This window comes from Hemicordylus capensis, chromosome 2, assembly GCF_027244095.1.
Source record: "Hemicordylus capensis ecotype Gifberg chromosome 2, rHemCap1.1.pri, whole genome shotgun sequence".
Lineage (NCBI taxonomy): Eukaryota > Metazoa > Chordata > Lepidosauria > Squamata > Cordylidae > Hemicordylus > Hemicordylus capensis.
In genome coordinates, this window is record NC_069658.1 from 110817536 (window position 1) to 110838828 (window position 21293).

A 21293-nucleotide genomic window follows, 5' to 3' on the forward strand; every position below is an offset into this window, starting at 1 on the left:
TCAGCTGGGCGGCCGGGACGCACATCCGAAGGCACACCCAGGAGAAATATATATATATAGAAGCTGATGTATGACAGCCAAGGTCAGATATCACAGTTTTTGATCACATTATCTAGGTTTGTAAGAGTTGGATTTAGTTCAGTCAGAGTGAAGTGCTTATCTCTTGTTAACATTATAGGGCCAGAGCACAGAAGAAGAACTTTGCCTCAGGACCAGAAAGTGCAGCTGTCTTGCTTGCAGTGCATCTGTTGGAGCAATGCATACTAACATAACCATAGAGAAAAATCAGTGACTGTCTGCCTACTTGAGCGCATTTCGACTGTCTGCTAACTTCATGCCCTCGCCTCTTACCTGTAGGCTTCTCAGAGGCATCTGGTGGGCGACCGTGTGAAACAGAATGCTAAACTAGATAGACCTTCAGTCTGATCCAGCAGGGATGTTCTTATGTGCAGAGTTCCTCTTTTACTCAAATCTTTGGTTCAAAGACAAATCCACAGGTCAGATTTATGTTCTAGTTTCAGCTGTTTATAACAGCAAATAACAGCAAATAATGCTTTAGTTATTAATTCCATAAATTTTAAATTGATAAATGCATATTTATTCAGTGGATAGACTGAATGCATATAATATGAGGCATATAATATGGAGAAGTGCTCTTATTTGGGGACTCTATCTTTCTCTAAAATTACATTTCATGCCAGGATTTGAATTATTTACATTACATAATAACCTTGACTAAGCGAAAAAAAAAAAAGAAGAAGCAATGACACAGCAAAACATGACAGCATCCTCTATAATAAAATGGTTAGGTGTAATCCCGTGTCTGCCCGTGTCTTTCTCGGCCGTTCTGGGCATGCGTGGAGCACATGCCCAGAATGTCCGAGAAAGATATGGCCGCAGGCACCAGGCGGCCATGTTGGCTCCCGTAAAGGGGGAAGGAGAAGCGGGAAGTGGGGACCGGGGAGGGCAGATGCAGCAGCGGCGGGAACGGCCCTGCCGCTGAACCGAGAAGGAGAAGCGGGGACATGGAGGGGGGAGGAGGCGACGGGGGAAGCCGGCCGAGGTGGCGGCGAAGCTGCGGCCAAGGCCTGGCGGCGCAGAGCAAAAGCGGCGGCAACGGGACCGGCAGAGGCGGCGGCAGGTCCAGGCCAGCTCCAGGGATAGAAGAGGCAGCGGCGGGTCTGGCCCGCCCGCCAAAAAGAACAGGGGCAGCGGCGGCTGCAGGGAAGGGAAAGACGCTGGGGGCCCGAGCACAGGAAGGCCAGAGGCGGCCACGAGGAGGCCAGAGGCGGGGGTGGCGGGTCCAGCCGACCCACTGGAAGAGGAGAGGCGGCGGCGGGTCCGGCCCGGGCGCCGAAAACAAGAGGCGGCGGAGGAAGCCGGGCGAGGGGGAGAGGGCGGGCCAAGCGCAGGGAGAGGAAAGACGGCGACAGAGGCCGCCCTACTAGCGCCCGTTATTGTAATGGGCTTGAAAATACTAGTGGCTAAATAATGGAGAGGGGGGAAAGTAGCAAATTGTAATCCCAAACAAGCATTATGTTGTGTGAATATACAGTTGTCTGAACATTTGTATAAGGATGTGAGAACTGGCTCAACCTTGAGCAGCTCTGACGTTGAACTGACCTGGCTTGAGGGCTCACCCTCAAGCTGGACCAGGCAGGGGTGTAGCTAGAGGAGAGGGGGCCCCTGTGTTCATCCCTCTCTCTGGCGCCCCCCAGAGTGAGAGAGATAATGAAGTAAATAGGTAAGGATGGAACTGGGGGCCTATGTTCTTTGTGTTGGAAATTCTCTGTGGTGAGAGAATCCCTTTCTCATTATAGCAGAGTGCACAGAGGCACAACACAGTGGATTTAGTTAGGCATGCGTGTATGCTGAGAGTAAAGTAACTTGGAGCCAATTCATAGTTTCAAATCAATATATAAGGCATTTATTAAGGAACTCCATTCTAGATAGGAAAGTGAGGAGTTAGGATCTCTAATCTAGCTAGCTAGCTGGATGCAGATGGATTCTGCATCTTCTCTGCACACATGGTGCAGGGACAGGGGCTTGCCATGTTGCAAGGTAGAAGGGCAGGTAAGGAAGAAAGAGAGGAAGGAAGTTAATCCCTGAGATTAGCAATCTACATATCCAAAGGGATAGTGTCAGAGCAGTGGAGAAGGGATGACCAACGTCTTGACCCTCTAGCCCTCTGACTCACTAGTCTGTCCTCCACTGTTTGAGACAAGAGACAGCGCAAAGTCCTTTAACTTCCAACACTTCGAACCCTTTCACTCAATTATAGCTACGTCCCTGGGACCAGGCCTGGTTCAGCTCCAAGTCGAGGTGAACCTGCTGCTTCAGGGCCAGTTCATGTTCTTTTAAAGAACAAAAATGGTGGACTTACCACCATTACTGGGCTCTGTGGGGTGGCCCCAGGGGATATCCTGATGCCCCCTTCCCCACCCCCCGGGTCATTTTGGCGCGTTTCTGCCATGGCCATTTTGGAGGACGCAACGCATGCTAGGGATGTGCACAGAACTGCAACTGGGCGGTTCGGAAGCAGCGGGGTTGGCACTTTAAGGGCAGGGGAGGGTGCACTTACCCCTCCCGCCGCTTTCCCCCCGCCAGCGTTACCTTTTTGTAAAAACCTTCAGGGCGGCAGCATACCTCCCTGCCGCCCCATGGCCTTCCTCGGCCGGAAGTGGCCGGAAGTACCGAGCGCACGCACATTACTCTGTTGTTACCTTTCTAGTATGCCGTTCTTATGACACCTATAATTGCTAGCAATGTAATTGGAAAAATATATAGGGGGAGTGGTTCTGACACAAAAATACAAAGAAAGATACCACTCAATAAATCAAGCGTGAACACATATATAAAACAATGGAACCAATAGAATGAAGTGATAAATGAAGTGATATTTAGTAATGTTATTGGGGCTGCTGCTACTGCCTATATTCGTGCTATAATAAATCAATCTTTGTATTTTGTACTGTTGGCATTGAACAGTTGTTGGCACTTGGCAGTGCATAAAATGCGTTAATTGACACGTGTCTACAGCACTTGTTCCTCTGTATGTACTTCTTAACAGTACACTTGATGCTTCCTCCCAGCTGAACGTGATCGTGGAAGCTTAAAGACCAACATATGGATTATTGCATGCATACACTTTCGTGGACGATAGCCCACTTCATCAAACGCTGGCATGTGCAGCTAGAACTCACGCAGAATTAATCGGCGGCTGTTGCTATTTAAGGACATCTGATATATGGCTAGCAGTCCCTTCCATAGCTCTTCCCCATGCACAGCGTGCTTTACAAGTCTCTCATTTCATTTTCTCTCTACGGCGGCGGCGGCGGCGGCGGCTCTTCCCTAAGCCAGCACCTTAACCAACAAGCGTCTCTTCCGCAAGCTCCGCCCCTTTCCCCTTTGACCCCCGCCGATGTCTCCGCGTTCCATCTTCCTGTTCCAAACCACGTGGACGCGCGCTGGGCACTGCGGGGCAGCCGCTGCTGTGCTGCGAAGCCTGCGATCAAAACAACGTGGGGGCTGAGCTCCCTGCTCTCCTTGTGAGCTAGGCAACTGGGTTGGCTGGCTGGCGCGGCGGCGTCAGCCGCAACAGCAACATGGCGAGCCAATCTCACTCCCTCAGCTATGTTGGCTGCAACTTTTTGCGGCAGAGGCTGGTGCTTTCCACGCTGAGCGGACGGCCGGTGAAAATCCGCAAGATAAGGGCCAAGGCTGACAACCCCGGCCTCCGAGGTTCGTCTGCCGTGGGTTTCAGGGTACATCCAGGCGGGTGACTTCGGGTGGTGCTGGTGCGCGAGGAGAGGGGCGGGCAGGCAGACAGGCATGCGGTGCTGAGAGAGGCTGTTGGAGACATGCGTAGCGGAAAGAGAGGAGACTGGCGGGTGGGTTGAATTCCCGTGAAGGCAACAGCAGCAGCAGCTATCCTAGAATCCGTGTGGAAGGCGTAAAACCTCATTGATAGTAGATTGGGCAGGCTTAGGCTAGCTTCGTATTAAGCTGGGCGACGAAAGAGCGTAGCTATGTTGTTACTCGTTTTCAGCAGCACAGGAAGGATGACTCATCCGCAAGGTTTTGTGTGTGTGTCGTTCTTGAAGTTATAGCAGACCGCCTTTCACTGATTTGTGCAACAACGGCGCTTCTCTGCAGCCGCGTGTTCGTAGCTGCGCTCCTGTTTGCGTCTACCTCACAGAGTACCAAGTGGTGCTTAATTTTCTTTCCAAAAGAGGAATGGCTCCCAGCACTTCATTGGACAGTTAATCAACAGGCCGTAGTTGGAGGTGGTCTCTGCGCTTGTACACGGGGTAGCCTTTCCTGAAATAGTAAAGTAAAGGTAAAGTTGTGCCGTCGAGTCGGTGTCGACTCCTGGCGCCCACAGAGCCCTGTGGTTATCTTTGGTAGAATATAAAAGGGGTTTACCATTACCGTGCAGTATGAGATGATGCTTTTCAGCATCTTCCTATATCGCTGCTGCCTGATACAGATGTTTCTCATAGTCTGGGAAACATACCAGTGGGGCTTCGAACCCACAACCTCTAGCTTGCTCATCAAGTAATTTCCACTCTGCACCATTAGGTGGCTACTCCTGAAATAGTAGCACAAATTAATAATGACTAAAACAAAGACACTGAAGTCTAACAAAACAGCAACCAAGAAGTCACCTCAAATATAATGGAGAAGTGGCAGCTTTTTTGCTTGGGAAGTGAGAAGGCAACCTTTTATTAATTTCAGAGTGCTGAAATCCTCATGAGTTGCCCCATTATGTTTTGTGGGGAGCCTCCACAGTATTATTCAGGATGTGCAGCACAAGCCTGTTCATGTTAACTCAGAAGTAAGGCCCTCTCTTCAGTGGGACTTGCTTCCTAGCAGATGTGCTTAGGATTGCAGCCATAATGTATTACAGTTCTGCTAAATGTTTGCCCTAATACTGTGCTAATTCTGGGGGTTTTGAAGTCTTGTTCTAAATGTTCTTGACAAATTAACCCCGCACAAACACTATGACACACTTGGCAACTTCTTATGTTGCAGTACTTCCTGGACTGTTCTTTGCACTGGCTGTCTCTGAGACTGCCTTTTTTCTTTCTCAGTCCACTTGGCAGACTTTCCCAAGCATGTTGTTGACTGAGCTGAAGTTCTGCTGACTAATACAGAATGCTTTGTCATGACCTGGAGAATACAGTTTCCAGTGCAGGACTTTACAAGGTGTTCCTACCTCTCTGATAGCTTCATGACAAAGTCTTGTTGTTAGTTCGATTTCTATACCACTCTTCCAAAAACGGCTCAGGTTTACACAGAGAAATAATAAATAAATAAGATGTATGGATCCCTGTCCCCAAAGGGCTCACAATCTAAAAAGAAATATAAGATAGACACCACCAACAGTCCCTGGAGGTACTGTGCTGGAGGTGGACAGGGCCTGTTACGTACACTGCTGTATATATCAGTAATATTCAGGTCTCTTATCTATTTTGAAAATTTTCTGACTGTTTTGGAGATTTGAAATTATTATTTGAATAGGAACAGTCACTGGAGGTACTGTGCTGGGGGTGGATAGGGCCAGTTACTCTCCCCCTGCTAAATAAAGAGAATTGCCATGTTAAAAGGTGCCTCTTTGCCAAGTTAGCAGGGGTTAACTTGTTCTGGAAGATGTCTGGTATTATAGCACTGTGATAGGAGACTCTGTATTTGCTAAGTGGCTCACTCCATACTTTACGCATAGGACCTTGGAAGCCTCTGTTTCGGAGCTAGTTGATGACGGGGTAGTGGATAAAGTGTTGAACTTCATTTGGGGGACCCAGGATTCAAATTAGTGCTCATCCGTCAGATTCACTGATTGGCATTGGCCAGTTTGCTGGCTTTGAATCTAACAGACAGTTTTGCTTTATTATATTATTTTTATATTTGTATGCTGCTTTTCATCTCATGGCCTCAGAGCAGCTAACATAATTAAAAATACATTATAAAAATACCATAAAATACAGTGGAAGCAACAGCTACGCTAAAAGGACAGCATAAAACCCTACAATCACGAGAGATCCCCATCTTAATCAATCTTAAAGATATGGTGAAACAAGCCGTTTAAGAACCAGGAGAGATGGAGCAGGGCATACTCCCACCACCACAGGAAAGGATTTCAAAGCTTGGGGGGCACCATAAAGAAGCCCATATCTTGTGTATGCATTATCTGATCTTCAGCAGCCTTGTCATGAGGATAGAATCGGATACGTTTCTTGGAGGAATGCAAGGATATCATGGTAGTTATTGCTTGCTAGTTGGTAATAAATGGTAATCATTCTGGTAACTAGTACTGGGTATGGAGCTGACCACTGTATCTGTGCATTTTAGGGAAAACCTCATGTGCAGTGATTGATTAATATCTGTGCAATCAGGGCTGCGTGCATGGGGCAGCGTTTTGGAATCTGAGCTGGCAAACAACTTATTGCTTAAGTTAAGAGTCAGCATGGTGTAGTGGTTAGAGGCTGAACTAGGACCGAGGAGACCAGAGTTCAAATCCCCATTCAGCCATGATACTTGCTGGGTGACTCTGGGCCAGTCACTTTCTCCTTATTTATTCAACTTATTTATTATTATTAATTATTATTATTATTAATATTATTTATTATTCTTATTTTATTATTCGACTTATTTATTCAACCAACCTACTTCACAGGGTTGCTCTGAGGAGAAAATTAAGTATGTAGCACACCGCTCTGGGCTCCTTGGAGGAAGAGCGGGATTTAAAATGTAAAAAAAAATAATAAATAATAATGTTCTTGATTCCAGCCCTTCTCCCCAATCCAGCCTCTTTGCAGAGGTGGTGGCGGTGGCATCCATTCTTAGTGAAGAATCAACATTCGCAAGAGAGGAGAACAACTCCATCAAGCCCTCTACTAGATTTAAACTGCCATCAAGGCAATTCTCTCTGTGATGTGTGTGGCAGGAACAGCCAGAGTTGCAACTGATATCAGTAAGAGAGAAGAATTATTCCACTCCTGTAAGGCATGACTGTCTAGACACTGTGGTCCTCACACTATGCTGCCTCTAAGCTTAAGTATATGCACATGAAATAACGATATTTCCCCTAGTTTTATCCTTGCTTCTAGTACCTTTCCCTTCCTCTATTGTTTCCTCTATGTCCATTTCAGATTGTGAGCCCACTGGACCTATTTTCTCACTGCTTGTAAAGTGCTATTTACATTGATTGATTGATTGATTGATTAAGTGCCGTCAAGTCAGTGTTGACTCTTAGCAACCACACAAATAGATTCTCTCCAGGATGATCTGTCTTCAGCTTGGCCTTTAAGGTCTCTCAGTGGTGCATTCATTGCTGTCGTGATCGAGCCCATCCACCTTGCTGCTGGTCGTCCTCTTATTCTCTTTCCTTCAACTTTCCCCAGCATTGTGGACTTCTCAAGGGAGCTGGGTCTTCACATAATAGGTCCAAAGTATGATAGTTTGAGTCTGGTCATTTGTGCCTCGAATGAAAATTCTGGATTGATTTGGTCTATGATCCATTTGTTTGTTTTCCTGGCTGTCCATGGTATCCTCAAAAGTCTTCTCCAGCACTAAAGTTCAAACGTGTCAATATTTTTTATCTCTTGCTTCTTCAAAGTCCAGCTTTCGCATCCATAGTGTCACAGGAAAAACCATTGTCCGAACAATTCTAATCTTTGTAGGTATAGACACGTCATGGCATCTAAATATCCTTTCCAAGGCCTTCAGTGCAACCCTACCAAGTGCTAGTCTGTGGCATATTTCTTGACTGCTGGATCCTTGATTGTTGACGGTCGATCCTAAAAGGCAGAAGCTATCCACCACTCTAATATCTTCATTGTCAGTTCTGAGGCCGGTTGCTGTACCTGTTGTCATTAGTTTAGTCTTCTTTACATTTAGTTGTAGTCCCATTTTTTCACTGTACTCCTTGACTTTCATTACTAGAGCTTGCAGATCATCTGCATTCTCAGCTATCAGAGTGGTGTCATCAGCATAGCGCAGGTTATTTGATGTTGTTTCCTTCAACTTTAAAACCACACTCATCTTCTTCCAGTCCAGCTTCTCTCAATATATGTTCAGAATATAAGTTGAATAAATAAGGAGAAAGTACACAGCCTTGTCTTAATCCTTTGCCGGTCTGGAACCACTGTGTTTCACCATGTTCCGTCTGGACTGTGGCTTCCTGTTCTGTGTATAGGTTTCTCATGAGAACAATGAGAGGTTCTGGGACACCCATTTTCCTAAGGATATTCCACAACTTGACATGGTTGACACAACTGAAGGCGTTTCTGTAGTCAATAAAGCACATCTTGACTTATTTCTGGTATTCTTTGGCTTTCTCAGCTATCCAGCGTGCATCAGCAATTATGTCTCTTGTTCCTCGGCCTTTTCTGAAACCAACTTGAGCATCCAGCATTTCCCTTTCCACATAGGGCTCTAATCTGCATTGGGTGATCCTGAGCATTATTTTGCTAGCATGTGAAATTAAGGATATTGTGCAATGATTTGCACAATCTGTTTGGTCTCCTTTCTTTGGTATGGGTATGTAGACCAATCTCTTCCAATCTGTTGGCTACTGTGGTGTTCTCCACATTTGATGGCATAGTTTGGTTAGAGCCTTGACTGATTCTTCTTCTGTTGCCTGCCATATTTCTGTAGCGATTCCATCAATTCCTGTAGCTTTCCGACTTGGTAATGACCGGAGTGCTGATCTAACTTCATCTTCCCATACTACAGGTCCTTGCAAGTAGGGAATATCTTCTAGAGTATCTTGGATGTTGACGTCCCTGCTGTACAGATTTTCAGTATAATCCTTCCATCTCTGTTTGATTTTCTCTGAATCAGTTACTATTAGGGATGTGCGGACCGGTCCAGCAGTTCGGTTCGGGGGTTCGTGGTCGAACCGAACCACCCCCACCCCCGGTTCCGTCGGACTGGAACCGGACCGCCAGGTCCAGTCCGGCAGGTCCGTGAACTTTTTTTTTTTTTAGAAAGCAATTTTTAAAAGTCAATGAAGTTCCTGTAGCCCCTTCAGGGGACTTGCTGAAGCCATGGGGGGGGGGAGGGGGATGGAGTCGCGTGGGTTCCCTCTCCCCCCCACTGGCCTTCCTCAACACTGCCGCGGCTGGGTAAGTAAAGCATTTTTGGCCCTTTTGGGCCTCCGTAAGAGCGAGTGGCAGCCATTTTTTCGGCCACCGCACATGCACAAATGCTTTCTGCGAGGCCATGTTTCACAGAGGGCATTTGCACATGTGCGTTGGCCGCCCAAATGGTGGCTGCTCACTCTTACGGAGGCCTGAAAGGGCCGAAAAGGCTTTACTTACCCGGCCGCAGTGGTGATGAGGAAGGCTGGTGGGGGGAGAAGGATCCCGCGTGGACACACATCCACCCACCCTGCGGCTTCAGCAAGCCCCCCGAAGGGGCTACAGGTACTTCAATGATTTAAAAAAATCATTTTTAAAAATCACGGACCCGTCTGGGACTGGACCAGGGGGGTTGTTTTGATGGGGGCCAGACCAAACTGGCCCAGTTCCGTTCAAGGCCAATCCGGCCTCGAACTAAACTGGGCCAGACAGTTCCATGCACACCCCTAGTTACTATCTGTCCTTTGGCATCCCTTAACATACCAATTCGAGGTTGGAACCTCCTTCTTAGTTCAGAGATCTTTTGGAAAACTTTCTTATTTTTCCTTGTCTGCTTGCTTTAGCTGGGCAGCTGGGATAACTTTCACACTTCGGGTGACCCTACTGGGAGTATACCTGCCGTCTTACTTTGCTAATCCTTCCCAGGAACACACACACACACACACACACACACACACACACACACACACACACACACCTCTGACTGTATTTTTATGAACAGCACTTAACCGTGTAACAAATGTAGGGTGTGGATTATAATTGCAAATTGTTGCAGCAGTTGCTGACAAAAATACCTCAGGAGCAATCCAGAAGTAAAATAATTTGATCATTGTGAACAGTTAAAAGTTCTTTTAAAAAAGCCCTGTAAGTAGTTAACTTGAAATAGATGACTTGATTCGAAGTAGATGTCCTCTTGTACTCAATATCTCCCAATTTTCTTTTGTGCAAGGAGAATGTCACTAGGTTCTGGCCAACGTGTTGGTTTGGTTCCAAAACCTTAATTTCACAGTGACAACCTATTTTCTGTGCGAAGCCCCCACAGCATACCAGTATCCTTTGATTAGGAACTGATGATTTTAACTGGAAAACCTCTACTCTATGTTCTGCTATTTGGGAGATATGTTTTTCAAAGGGGGAGCCAGTAGGTGACCAGATGCAAAGGAAGACAGGGTTTGTGTACTTTTAAAAGAGTAGTATGGAGCAGGCAACTTCACCTAGTGTAGCTTGTCTTGCAGGGGGGAGAACTGCACCTGTTGAATTATCTGTTTCAGCTGTAAAGGTAAAATTGTGCCATCAAGTCGGTAGTACAACTCTAAAATGACCTTTTCTGGTGGTGGGAGGCCCAGGATTGCAGAATGGGTCTCTGGAGGAGACCTGCCAAAGTGTATCCCTAATGGCTTTTGATTAGATTATAGTTTTTAATACTTTTAATGTTGGATTTTAAATGATTTTAATGTTAATGAGATTAATGTTTAAATTATTTTAATTGTAAACTGCCCAGAGTTGCAAGTTTGGGGCAGTATAGAAATTTGTTAAACAAATAATATGCTTTGACCTTTTTGTTTAGAAAAGTACTTAGTAGCTCAGCTGAAGTCAGTTGGGCTGGGTTCCAAATTTGCTGCTGTTCTAAGATATCTTTATGTGTAACTTTGTTTTTTGATTAGTGATATTGTTTCAAGTATTGTTATAAGGACTGCCCTGAGCCTTTTGGAGGGGCGGTATAAAAGTTTTAAGAAGAAGAAGAAGAGGAGGAGGAAGAGGAAGAGGAAGAGGAGGCAGGATGGAAATATTTTAAATAAATACGGGAGACTAATTTCTTCATGTGCTTCTAAAACTGATACCTTAAATAAGGAACTTAGTGTGCTTCTAAAACTGATACAGCTCCCATCAACCCCCACTATAGTGATCAATAGTCAGGGATGACGGGAGTTGTAGTCTGGCATCTGCAGGAGGGCCATGTGTAGCCCTGGTTTGGAACAATGGTAAACTCTTCCTCAGTAATGATGGTCAAGTGGCTTGAAGCCAAATTCTGCTCTGCTCAGTAGGGCTTAACCCTGCAATTCTGGCCATGCACACTTGAGGGCTAAATTCTTCTTGGGTAAACCCTTGTTTGTCCTGTTTTCTTGGTGATAAAATGAATCCTGTTCATCTACTTGAATTGCACTGTTGACTGGGTTAAATGAAGGAAAGGTTTTTATTACAGCGCATTAGAGGTGGTTAGGTTTCATGAAAGTTGCCATGGTTCTGGAATAACTTCTGAATACTAAAATCAAACATAATTTGCTTTCTGACAGATTTTGAAGCGAACTTTATACGGTTGATTGACAAAATCACCAATGGTTCTAGGATTGAAATAAACCAAACAGGTAACTGTCTGTTCTAGTGTGTGTGTGAGTGTGTGTGAGAGAGTGATGTGCCCAAATTGCTTCAGTGCTTCATTACCTCTACCACTAATTTTTATTATTTGCTTTTCAACCAAAGATTGCAAAGCGATTTACATAGAAAAATAAATAAGATGATGATGATTCCCTGCCCTAAAGGGCTCACAATCAAAAAGAAACATAAGGTAGACACCAACAACAGCCACTGGAGGGATGCTGTGCTGGCATTGGAGAGGGCCAGTTTTCTCCGCCTGCTAAATATAAGAGAATCAGCAGTTTGAAAGGCCTTTTTGCTCAGTTAGCTTTACAGAGACACTGAAATGATTCAAGCTGCCGCATCTTATGTGCTCTTCAGCCGTTGCCCCATTGCAGTGCTGTGGGTTCTAAAAAGCCGTGTCACTACCAGCAGTCTGCATGTGGCTTTGGCATAAACACTGCCACTGTGCACGTGTGGCAGCCGTGTGCGTGCCGACACTGTCCGTGTGCTGCTGGGAGCAGCACTGCAGCTGCGTGGCTTTCTAGAGCCCACGGCACTGTAGTGGGGTGGAGGAGGAGCAAGTAAGACCTGCGTGCCTCTTTTTAAAGCTACCGTTCTCCTCCCCCCCGCCCCCGCAGCTGCACAGACTGCTTCATGCACATCCTATGTGTGTGAGAAACGTCTCTGCTGTTTTGTAAAAACAACAAAAAGCCTTGAAGCACCTTAAAGGCTAACACATTAGGGATGTGCGCGAACTTGACGGCCTATGCACAGACCGCCAAACACATTTGGGACCCCTGCATTCAAACCAGTTGGTACGTGGGGGTCTCTTTAAAGCCTTAAAGACCCCTTTTAAGGAGGGTATTCTTACCTCCTCTGCTGTGCTTCTCCCTCTGGCACTGCGTTAAAAATCGCTGGCGCAGGGCAGCTATATTCCCTCTTGCCACCCCGGTCAGTGTAATACCAGAAGTGGTGTGTGCGTGCCTGCCACTTCCAGTAGGAGGGAATACAGCCGCCCTGCACCAGCTATTTTTAACAGCACTGGAGGGGGAAGCGTGGCAGGAGAGGTAAGAACACCCCCCCCGTGCCTTAAAAAGACCCCCTCACACCTCCTGGGTGTGTATGGAACCGGTTCCGTGCACACTCCTAACACTTACTGCAAAAACATGAGTTTTCGTGGACTACAGTCCACGTCAAATGCATGGTGTTATACATAACTGACAGTTATGTATATATGTAAGTGTAGAGAAAAAACGTGTGAACATTGAGGCCAAATAGCCAAAGAATGCAAGAGAATTATCTGTGACAATTCTGTGTAAGTAAGATAAGGGTTGGATTAAAATTCTGTTGCAGGGCATCCAATTTACTTTTGGAATGTAACGTTTGTTGTGGGAGAACAGACTTGGATACATGTTTACTGTGTTGTCAAGAAAACGTGGAGATGCCTTATTGTGTGTGAGAGTTGTGTGGCTTCTAAAACTCTGCCTTACTGTGTGCTGCTTGCTTCTTGTTTGCCAGCATCTGAAAACATAGTGGTGGGGGCGGGAGAGTTTTTCCTTCTGCCTCTGGACAAATACCTTGAGCCAGCCCTGGTTTAGACTGCTGCACTGGGCTTGAAGGAGCACCAAGGAATTCCTTGCCCAGCACTTTGTTCTCCTGTATGTAGGAATCACTTGCACGTCATTGACATTAAGTGCTGATCAAAGCAAACAACTGTTTATAGTCATGCTAAACTGATGCAGAGAACATTTCCCTTGCGTTTTAAAAGGTACTACTTTATACTATCAGCCTGGCCTCCTGAGTGGGGGTTCGTTGGAACATGACTGCAGTCCCAACCGCAGCATTGGGTATTATTTGGAAAGTCTTCTCTGCTTGGCACCATTCATGAAATACTCACTAAGAATCGTCCTCCGGGGAGTAACAAACGATCAGGTAGATCCTTCGGTAAGTGCAAACCTTTCCCAATGTGTGCTCTCCGCTGACCACCTTGTCTCTCCGAGCATGGTGCTCAAAATGGCCTATAATGAAAGGAGGCAGGAAGCCCTGAGTTGGCAAGAGCAAGAGAGAATGGCTGCAGCAGGAGCTAAGAGGGCAGGTAAAGCCTTGATAAGGGACCATGTGACCCTTCACTTGGTCCCTGAGGTCAACAGGAGGAGGTCTCCCCCTACACATGCACACTTGCAGATCTTCATGACTGCACATCTCTTCTCGGAGACAATAGTCTATGGAATTTTACTAATTTGATTGACTCAAATGGAGAAAAGTATAGAGTCTGAATTGGGGGTAGCATGGGAATGGGTCAGCTTAAAGGCCGTGACAAACAGAAAAATAGGTTGGTAGCCCTAAGCAGTTTTCAGAGAGGAGTGTGTTGGGTGGGATGGAGAGAAAGATACAAACACGCACAAATGTGTGTCTGTGCTCTGCTGTAATATGACAATCTGTTTTGTGGTTGGCCAGATAGCTCTTCAGTCAGTCGTAAAGAGAGTGAGACGCTAGGCACTCCACATTATAAGGCTTGTGTTCTTCAGCATTAATCTGAGCATCTTCAAGATAACTGAGAAGGAAATGTCCAGACTCGGTTTATGAACACAGATGGAGGCCAGCTGAACTTTCCTCTTAGCTTAAATCACCTAGATGAATTGCTCAGACTCTCTGCATCTGTCCTGGCTAGACCAGTTCAGCACATGTTGTGGACAGGGAGTTTTTCAGGCTTATTTAAGATAGTTGCTCTGATGAGACACTATGATATGACCCCCACCTTAGTAATTGCATCTTTTTTTTTTTTTGAGCAGCGGGCGGGTGGATGAGGAGTCTCTCACTAATACCTTGTCTGAGAGCCCAAGGACAGTTCTTCAAATTAGTAAGCCTTTGCAGTGGGACTGTTAGAAAAGTGTTGCTGTAATACATGGAGTCAGTGAAAAGCATTGTCAGCATATGTCTACCTAGCCTTTTTCTTTGCTTTTAAAAGAACCTCAGCGGGAGGAACTCTGGCACTTTCCTTGGGTAACTTTTAATTGATCAAATCAAGATATAGAGCACATCAGGGGAGGGGGCGGATATTCTGAGGAAATGTTCCTGCCATGTTAAGGGTTCTGTTTGGTGAGTTATGAAGAGGTCAGTGAGGCCCCTATTGTTAATTCCTGACAACTTTCTAAAGTCAAGCAAAAAGTGTGTGTGTGTGTGGATGCATCTTGAACTTCTGCAACTGTCATTCAGTCCAGTCATATGCGCATGTTAACTCTGAAGTAAATCCCACTTACTTCAATGGGATTTACTTTTGAATAAGTGTGTGTAGAATTGCACCTATTGCTTTTTTTTTTTTTTAAGCACTGTTACGCCACTTGTTCTGGAGTATCATAACTGAAGCATCTGTCAGCTGCATGCCAGCATGAAAACAACCTCTTAGTTAGAAAGCAATTAAAAATGAGCCTTCTGTTTTATTTGAACAGTTGCTTGTAAAACCTTCATAGCAACATGAAGGTTTGAAGTGTTGCCCTGCTGACTCTTCTCTTGTCCTCTTTTGTTTGCTGATAATTGTGTTCCTGTGGGAGCCAGCTTTGTTCATAATGGAAAGGTTAGCATTACTCACGTGCCTGGGAGGGACGCTGCCTTGTATGTAAGGTGATGCCAAAAGCAACTTCAGGAGAAGGACACTTGTACAACAAAGCCCAATTACTCGCCTGTGCCTGCAGGGTAGAATGTGTTTACCTCACAGTCACACTCTTACCCATGTTGTGTGCTCTTTATTGAGGCACTCTGTTACACGTAGGCAGTATCTCCAACAGTGAAAATACAGCAAATAACCCAGATTGTAGTAGTGGGTAGTGAACAACTTATTAAGAGTCTGTCTTCCTTTTATAAGAAGGCGGGGGGGGATCTATTCCCAGTGGCTGTAGAGGTATCCTTGAAAATGTGTCTAAGAAGCCAGAGAGGTGGTTGAATAAAATTTTGCATGGCTGGTTCAGTGCCCTTGCCCCTACCATAACTAGCCAAACCAGAATAAATCCGGTGATATAACAGAATAGGTTCAATGTCTGTAGTCTAAAGAAGATGCCTTAACACAGAACTTGGATTACCTGGGCATGGGACTTTGTTTTTGTGTGGAGGACACACAGACTTGGCTGTAAGATCACTATAGCTTATCTATCACTTATCTAGCTTATCTGTCACTATCACTATAGTAGTAGTTTTTCCACAGTTGTTAAGAGATAGAAATTAGGCTTTTGTGTGTTCAGAAAATTTGGATTTGGGATTAGGCCCAATCCAAATGCGACAGTATTGGATTTTGATTCTGTGGGCTCTGGCGATATTGGATCGGATTTGGTATTTGAATCAGAATTCTGACTTAAATTCAGATTTTCCACCCTAGTGATCAATGGGGAATTTTTTTAAAAAAAATCCCTAGTTGGTCCTAGAATCTTGAAACTTGCCACATATGTGAGGAAAGAGGTCAGGGCCCCCAGTAGTGAATAAGAGAATTTGTCAAGCCCCTGGTTTTTGGTGAATTTCTGAAATTTCTACTTAAAATGGCCAAAACTGGTAAACCCTGGCTTGTTTCAAGCCAAAACCTTAGAAAATCATCTGAAACTGTCCTTGGGCCATCATTTCACCAGCATGTGGAAGAATCTGCCCTTTGCCTTCATGAAAAGAGATAAGCATGACCCTTTGCTCCCCCTTTTATATATCCTGAATGGATGGGCATACAATCACGAAATCTGGCACACACGTGGACTTCATGTCCAATGTAGTCCTACACAGGACTATGTATAATTTCCCCCCCAAGGTTATGGATCGGTATCCTGATTTCCCCCCCATTTTTCTTTAAAAATGGCTAAAACTGGTGAAATCTAGCTTGAAGCAAGTCAGAACTTTACAAAAGGTTCTGGATCTGAAGCCCCTCCTGGACCCTCAATTCTACCCCATGTGGAGGAAAAAGCACATTCCTTTGACTTTATTTGAAAAAATTATTCCCCATTGCAGGAACAAGTAAAGCTTTTTAAAAGAGATTTTAATCCCTTAATAGCTAGAAGGGAAAGTGAGAAGTTCTTTCAAACCACAAAACAGAAACAAAGTACTTTCACTTTTAATGATGGTGTGCTTCTGCAGTGGGGAAGAAAAAAATTAACATGAAATCAAATGTCCTTATTCCTTCACATGGGTCCTAGGGAAGGCTTCAGATCCAGAATGTCTTGCAAATTCTGGCTTGAAACAAACCAGATTTCACAATTTTTAGCCATTTTTAAAAGAATAAATTCAAAAATTCACCAAAAATCAGGGGATTGACCCATAGCTTGGCGGGGGTGGGGGATAGACAGAATCCTGCCAATGTTGATTTCAGGGGGCCCTGACCTCATTCCTCACATATGCGGCAAGTTTCAAGGCTGTAAGACAAACCAGTGGTTTTCTTAAAATTTCCCCATTCACCTCTATAGGAGAAAATCCTATTCCATTTTGCTAATTCTGAAATACAGTATTTCCAAAATTAATTTTGATATTCTAGAATTAATCCTGACTTTACATAGGAAGCTGCCATATACTGAGTCAGAACATTGGTCTATCTAGTCAGTATTGTCTACACAGACTGCCAGCGGCTTCTCCAAGGTTGCAGGTAGGAATCTCTCTCAGCCCTATCTTGGAGATGCCAAGGAGGGAACTTGGAAGTTTAAATTGCCAAGTTTAAACTGCTAACCCTTGCTTGGCTAAGGGGACAAGTCATGCTTACTACCACAAGACCAGCTCTCCTCTGGTCAGATTACTGATCTGAAATTACTGATCAGATTAAAAATTTAAAAAAATATTCAGATTTTACTGATTTTGGGCAATTTCGGATAAAATCCGAATTTGCACAGGCCTAATAGAAATGAATCTTGAAATGGTCTCTTTTATGGTAGGCTTAGATTGCTACATAACTCTTCATGGAAACAGTTCTCTGGAGGAAAGACTAGCTCAAGGCCAGACCAATAGACTGCAGTGATATGAAAGCCACCATTTGAGAAACTGGTGTGTATGTCTGCACACATATATGCATATTCATTTTTAGCCTACTTTCCAGTAGGCTTATGAGATCACCACCATTTAATACAGAAACTGACATTCAAGATGGCGGGCGCATAAACCTTTGAGGTGCAAGCGGGCTAACCTGTGGATTGTCTAACCAATTTAAACCAAATTTGCAACAGCTGTAAGGGCACATGGGAGAACCTCGGTGGCATAATTTGTGATGATGTTATCTACCCCAATCCAAGATGGCAGATGTGAGAATTAGGTACAGTTGTAGTGAATGACACAGAGGGACACCTCAGTGACATAGTTTGTGGTGATATAATCTACCCTTATACAAGATGGCAGACATGTTAACTTTTGAGGCACAAGTGGGCTAACTTGTGAACCGCTTGACCGATTTGAACCAAATTTGCTACTGCTGTAGGGACACATAGGGATTCCTCAGTGGTGTGAGTTGAATGCACTCCGGTCTAAGGTGGTGGACATGTGAACTTTTGAGGAGCATGTACACTAACTTAAGGACTGTCTAACCAATTAGAATCAAATTTGGTACAGTTGTAGCGAGTGACACACAGGGACACCTCAGTGGTGTAATTTGTAATGATGCCATCCACCCTGATCCAAGATGGAAGACACATGAACATTTGAGGCACAAGAGATCTAACTTGTGGATCTCGATTTGAACCAAATTTAGTCCAGTTGTAGAGATAGTGAAAGGAATGTAGGCAGATTAGTTCGTTCTTGAACTTGTCTTTAGATAGGATTGTATGCCAATTGGTCACTTTAAACTTATTTCTAACTTGCAGCTTTCTTGCCTTTCTTTCTGTGTCTTGTCACCTCTCTCTTTTTCTTTTTTGGGGGGTGCACAATCAGTAGATAATCGATGTAATCAATCTCATTTGGTGCCCCTTGTACTGCTGCTGTTTTGCTACTTTTGGATATTGAATTTTTTTCCCTTCTAACCTTCATGGTCAATTATGAATTTGGTTTAAGATGAACCCAATGTATTGGTGCTTTTTTAAAGTAAAGAGACTTTCTTGTTGAATATGTTTTAGGTGGATGTTCTTAAGGCTACAGCTCTGCCCTTATTGAAAAGATTTGGAATAGATGGTGAAGAGTTAGAATTGAAGGTAAGAACTTAATAATTCTATGTATTTGCATTCACGCTCTGCAGCAAATGTGCTGCCTTTACTCTAACACCAAAAACAAAGGCTGACATGCGGAGGAAAATTACTCAGAGTAGTCCCATTGAATTAAAGACAAGTTTAATTCAGATACTGCCTCAAGATGTACATATCAGGCAGTATAAAAATATGATAAATAAAATTAAAAATAAAGTTAAGAATTTCTTGTCTGAAATTCCTTGTCTGAAAGTTGTCAGTCAGTGGTTATTAACCAGTGTTGAAATGCCTGTTTATATTCATAACCTGAATGGGAATGAATGAGGGCACAGAGTAAAGGGAACTGGAGAGGAAAGAACCACTATCTGACTACTGAAAATTCTTCTGTTGATTGAAAATAGTCTGCCCTCTCCTATCTTGGATCCAAACAAAAAACAGTACTAAGAGGAAACCACTGAGTTTCTAATATGATGTTTATCTCCTAGAATAGTCTGTTTCATTTTAACCCTGATATTGCACTAGGTTTAACATCTAGTCTATTGTTCTGCTTTTCAAGTTAATTTTTAAGGATATGTGCATTTAAATATATGTTTGTTTACTGTGAGTTGCTCTGTAAACTTTTTCTTTAGGCTGCAGGATAGAAATGTTCAAAATAAACATGGGAATCTGTGTCTCCCCGCCCCCGCCCATTTGTAGTTCTAATCTGTTTCTGGCCCATAAGAAAATTCTTGTTTCTGTCCATGTGGATGATTATTCCAAGCATTTACTCGGGTATGGGTCAGGGCATTTTGTCTGCAATACTTATTTTATGAGCAACATAAATCTGAGGATAACGTTTGTGTTGCCCTGTTGTTAAGGATGTAGGAGCTTCCTTAATTAAGTGTGGCATGATGGATTCCCCTGTTAACCTTTTTGTGTGTGTACAGGTCTACAGTCCTGAATAAGAGACACAGGCTGAGAAAGCAACATGTGTGTTCATACCATTCTGTGGAATAGTCATTGTGTGGACTAGAATGCTTATATGGCAGTCCATGCTCAAATACAGGGACATGCATGCTTTGTAACTTGGGAAGAGCTCTTACACTGGAAGCCCGCTAAACAGGAAGAGTGTAATGTGTCCTGTGCACCATGAAGCACATCTGTAATTCTAATGAATACTTAATTTCTGAGGAAAAGGTTGGATGTCCCTTCTTCATTTTAGCAGTTGAGCTACTTTACTAGAATCTACTACTAGATTAAAATTTTAGACATTTTTTAAAAATTAAATTCTGTTTGTTTTTCAGATCACCAGAAGGGGTATGCCTCCTAAAGGAGGTGGTGAGGTGGTATTTGTATGTCCTGTTAAGAAAGCATTGAAGCCTATCCAGTTCACTGACCCTGGCAAAATTAAGCGTATCCGAGGTGTGGCGTATCCTTGTTTAACAGTTGGCTTCTGAATAAGTTTTATGATGACTGTAACTTTTAAAACAATGGTGCCCTTTAAGAACCACTTAATAGTATGTCCTGTTTTCTGGTCCAGTTCAGGTGTAACAACAAATCATGGTTTGCCATGATGTGCACAAACCTTGTGCACATCTCTTTACACCCCTCTACCTCAATGTACAAGTAGAAGCCTGATTTGCTATGTCTGAATTGGCTCTATGTGTCAGCTCAAGCATATGATGGAGTAGGCTGCACACTTCAGCCAAATGACTTAGAGTTTTGCTTCACAGCTTATGTTTAAGCATGTGTTACTCACACGAATTCGCTTTTAAGTGGCTTTCACCAGCTTTGGAAATAAGGTTACCAGTGCACCTGCCTATACAGATGTATTTTAGCGGCCTAGGAATCGGCTGTGATGAAGCTTCTCTCTCTTGGAGCCAGCACTTAACAGTTCATTAGGCAAGTGTTTATTTACAGGTCTCATTTTCACTGTGTGTGTTCCCATCGAGTGGTGACATAACTCTGAGCTTCTCCCCAGCTTCTGCTTTTGTGACAGAACAAAGCTACTTATTGGCTGGACTCCTAGCCTTCTCTGTTTTCTTTAAAAAATGAAACCTAAACTCACACCCATTAGATGGGAACTCCTGAATCTGTGTTGCTTGCTCTGCACAATTTGTACATGGATTAAAGTCTCTTCTAGTAAAAGAGTCATGATCAGATGACACAAAATAAACTATCCAGCCATGGAAATGAACTGTGAAAGAAACAGTGCATTAAGATGACGTATGTCTGGGATTTTTTTTTTTTTGCTAGCACATTCTGTTACTGATGAGAAACAAAAATAAAGTTTCCTGCAGAAGGCAATGACTGATAATACAGTCACTCTTTTGGACTTGCTGCTCTTGTAATAGTTCTTGGATCTGTGATGTCAGTAGGTACTTTTTAATAGTAAGTTCACAATGAATTTCAGTTTTCTTTGAAATTCAGGTTGCAGGATTGGGTTTCCTACACTGCCAAACCCAGCTGTGTTTGAGGATTTGGAATACACTTGAAAGAGATCTTTGCTTCACTGCTGTAGGAGTGCATCACTACATTTTCAGACTCTGATGGTATGGCTTCTATGAAGTTCATTAGGCCTGTGGTGTGGGCAAAGCATCCAAGCAGAGTGTGCAGGGATCCGTAAAATGGCACCATTGATTTCTGCAAGCACCAGCATGTTCCCTATGCTACATTCAGCATAACCTTT

General features: G+C 44.0%; 1 protein-coding gene across 4 annotated transcripts in view; it reads left to right on the forward strand.

Moving 5' to 3' along the window:
* Positions 1 to 220: 220 nt before the first annotated feature.
* RCL1 (RNA terminal phosphate cyclase like 1) overlaps positions 221 to 21293 on the forward strand; it is a 36268-nt gene continuing 15195 nt past the window's right edge. The window contains exons 1-6 of one of the 4 annotated variants that reach the window (XM_053295944.1): positions 3608 to 3741; positions 6790 to 6973; positions 11438 to 11509; positions 13270 to 13445; positions 18560 to 18634; positions 19909 to 20033. In XM_053295944.1, the coding sequence (XP_053151919.1) occupies positions 6934 to 6973; positions 11438 to 11509; positions 13270 to 13445; positions 18560 to 18634; positions 19909 to 20033 (488 nt within the window). In that variant the 5' untranslated portion in view covers positions 3608 to 3741; positions 6790 to 6933. Of the gene's footprint in view, positions 498 to 3363; positions 3742 to 6789; positions 6974 to 11437; positions 11510 to 13269; positions 13446 to 18559; positions 18635 to 19908; positions 20034 to 21293 lie in introns of those variants that run through there. The other 3 variants (XM_053295943.1, XM_053295942.1, XM_053295945.1) reach the window with 3 other exon arrangements.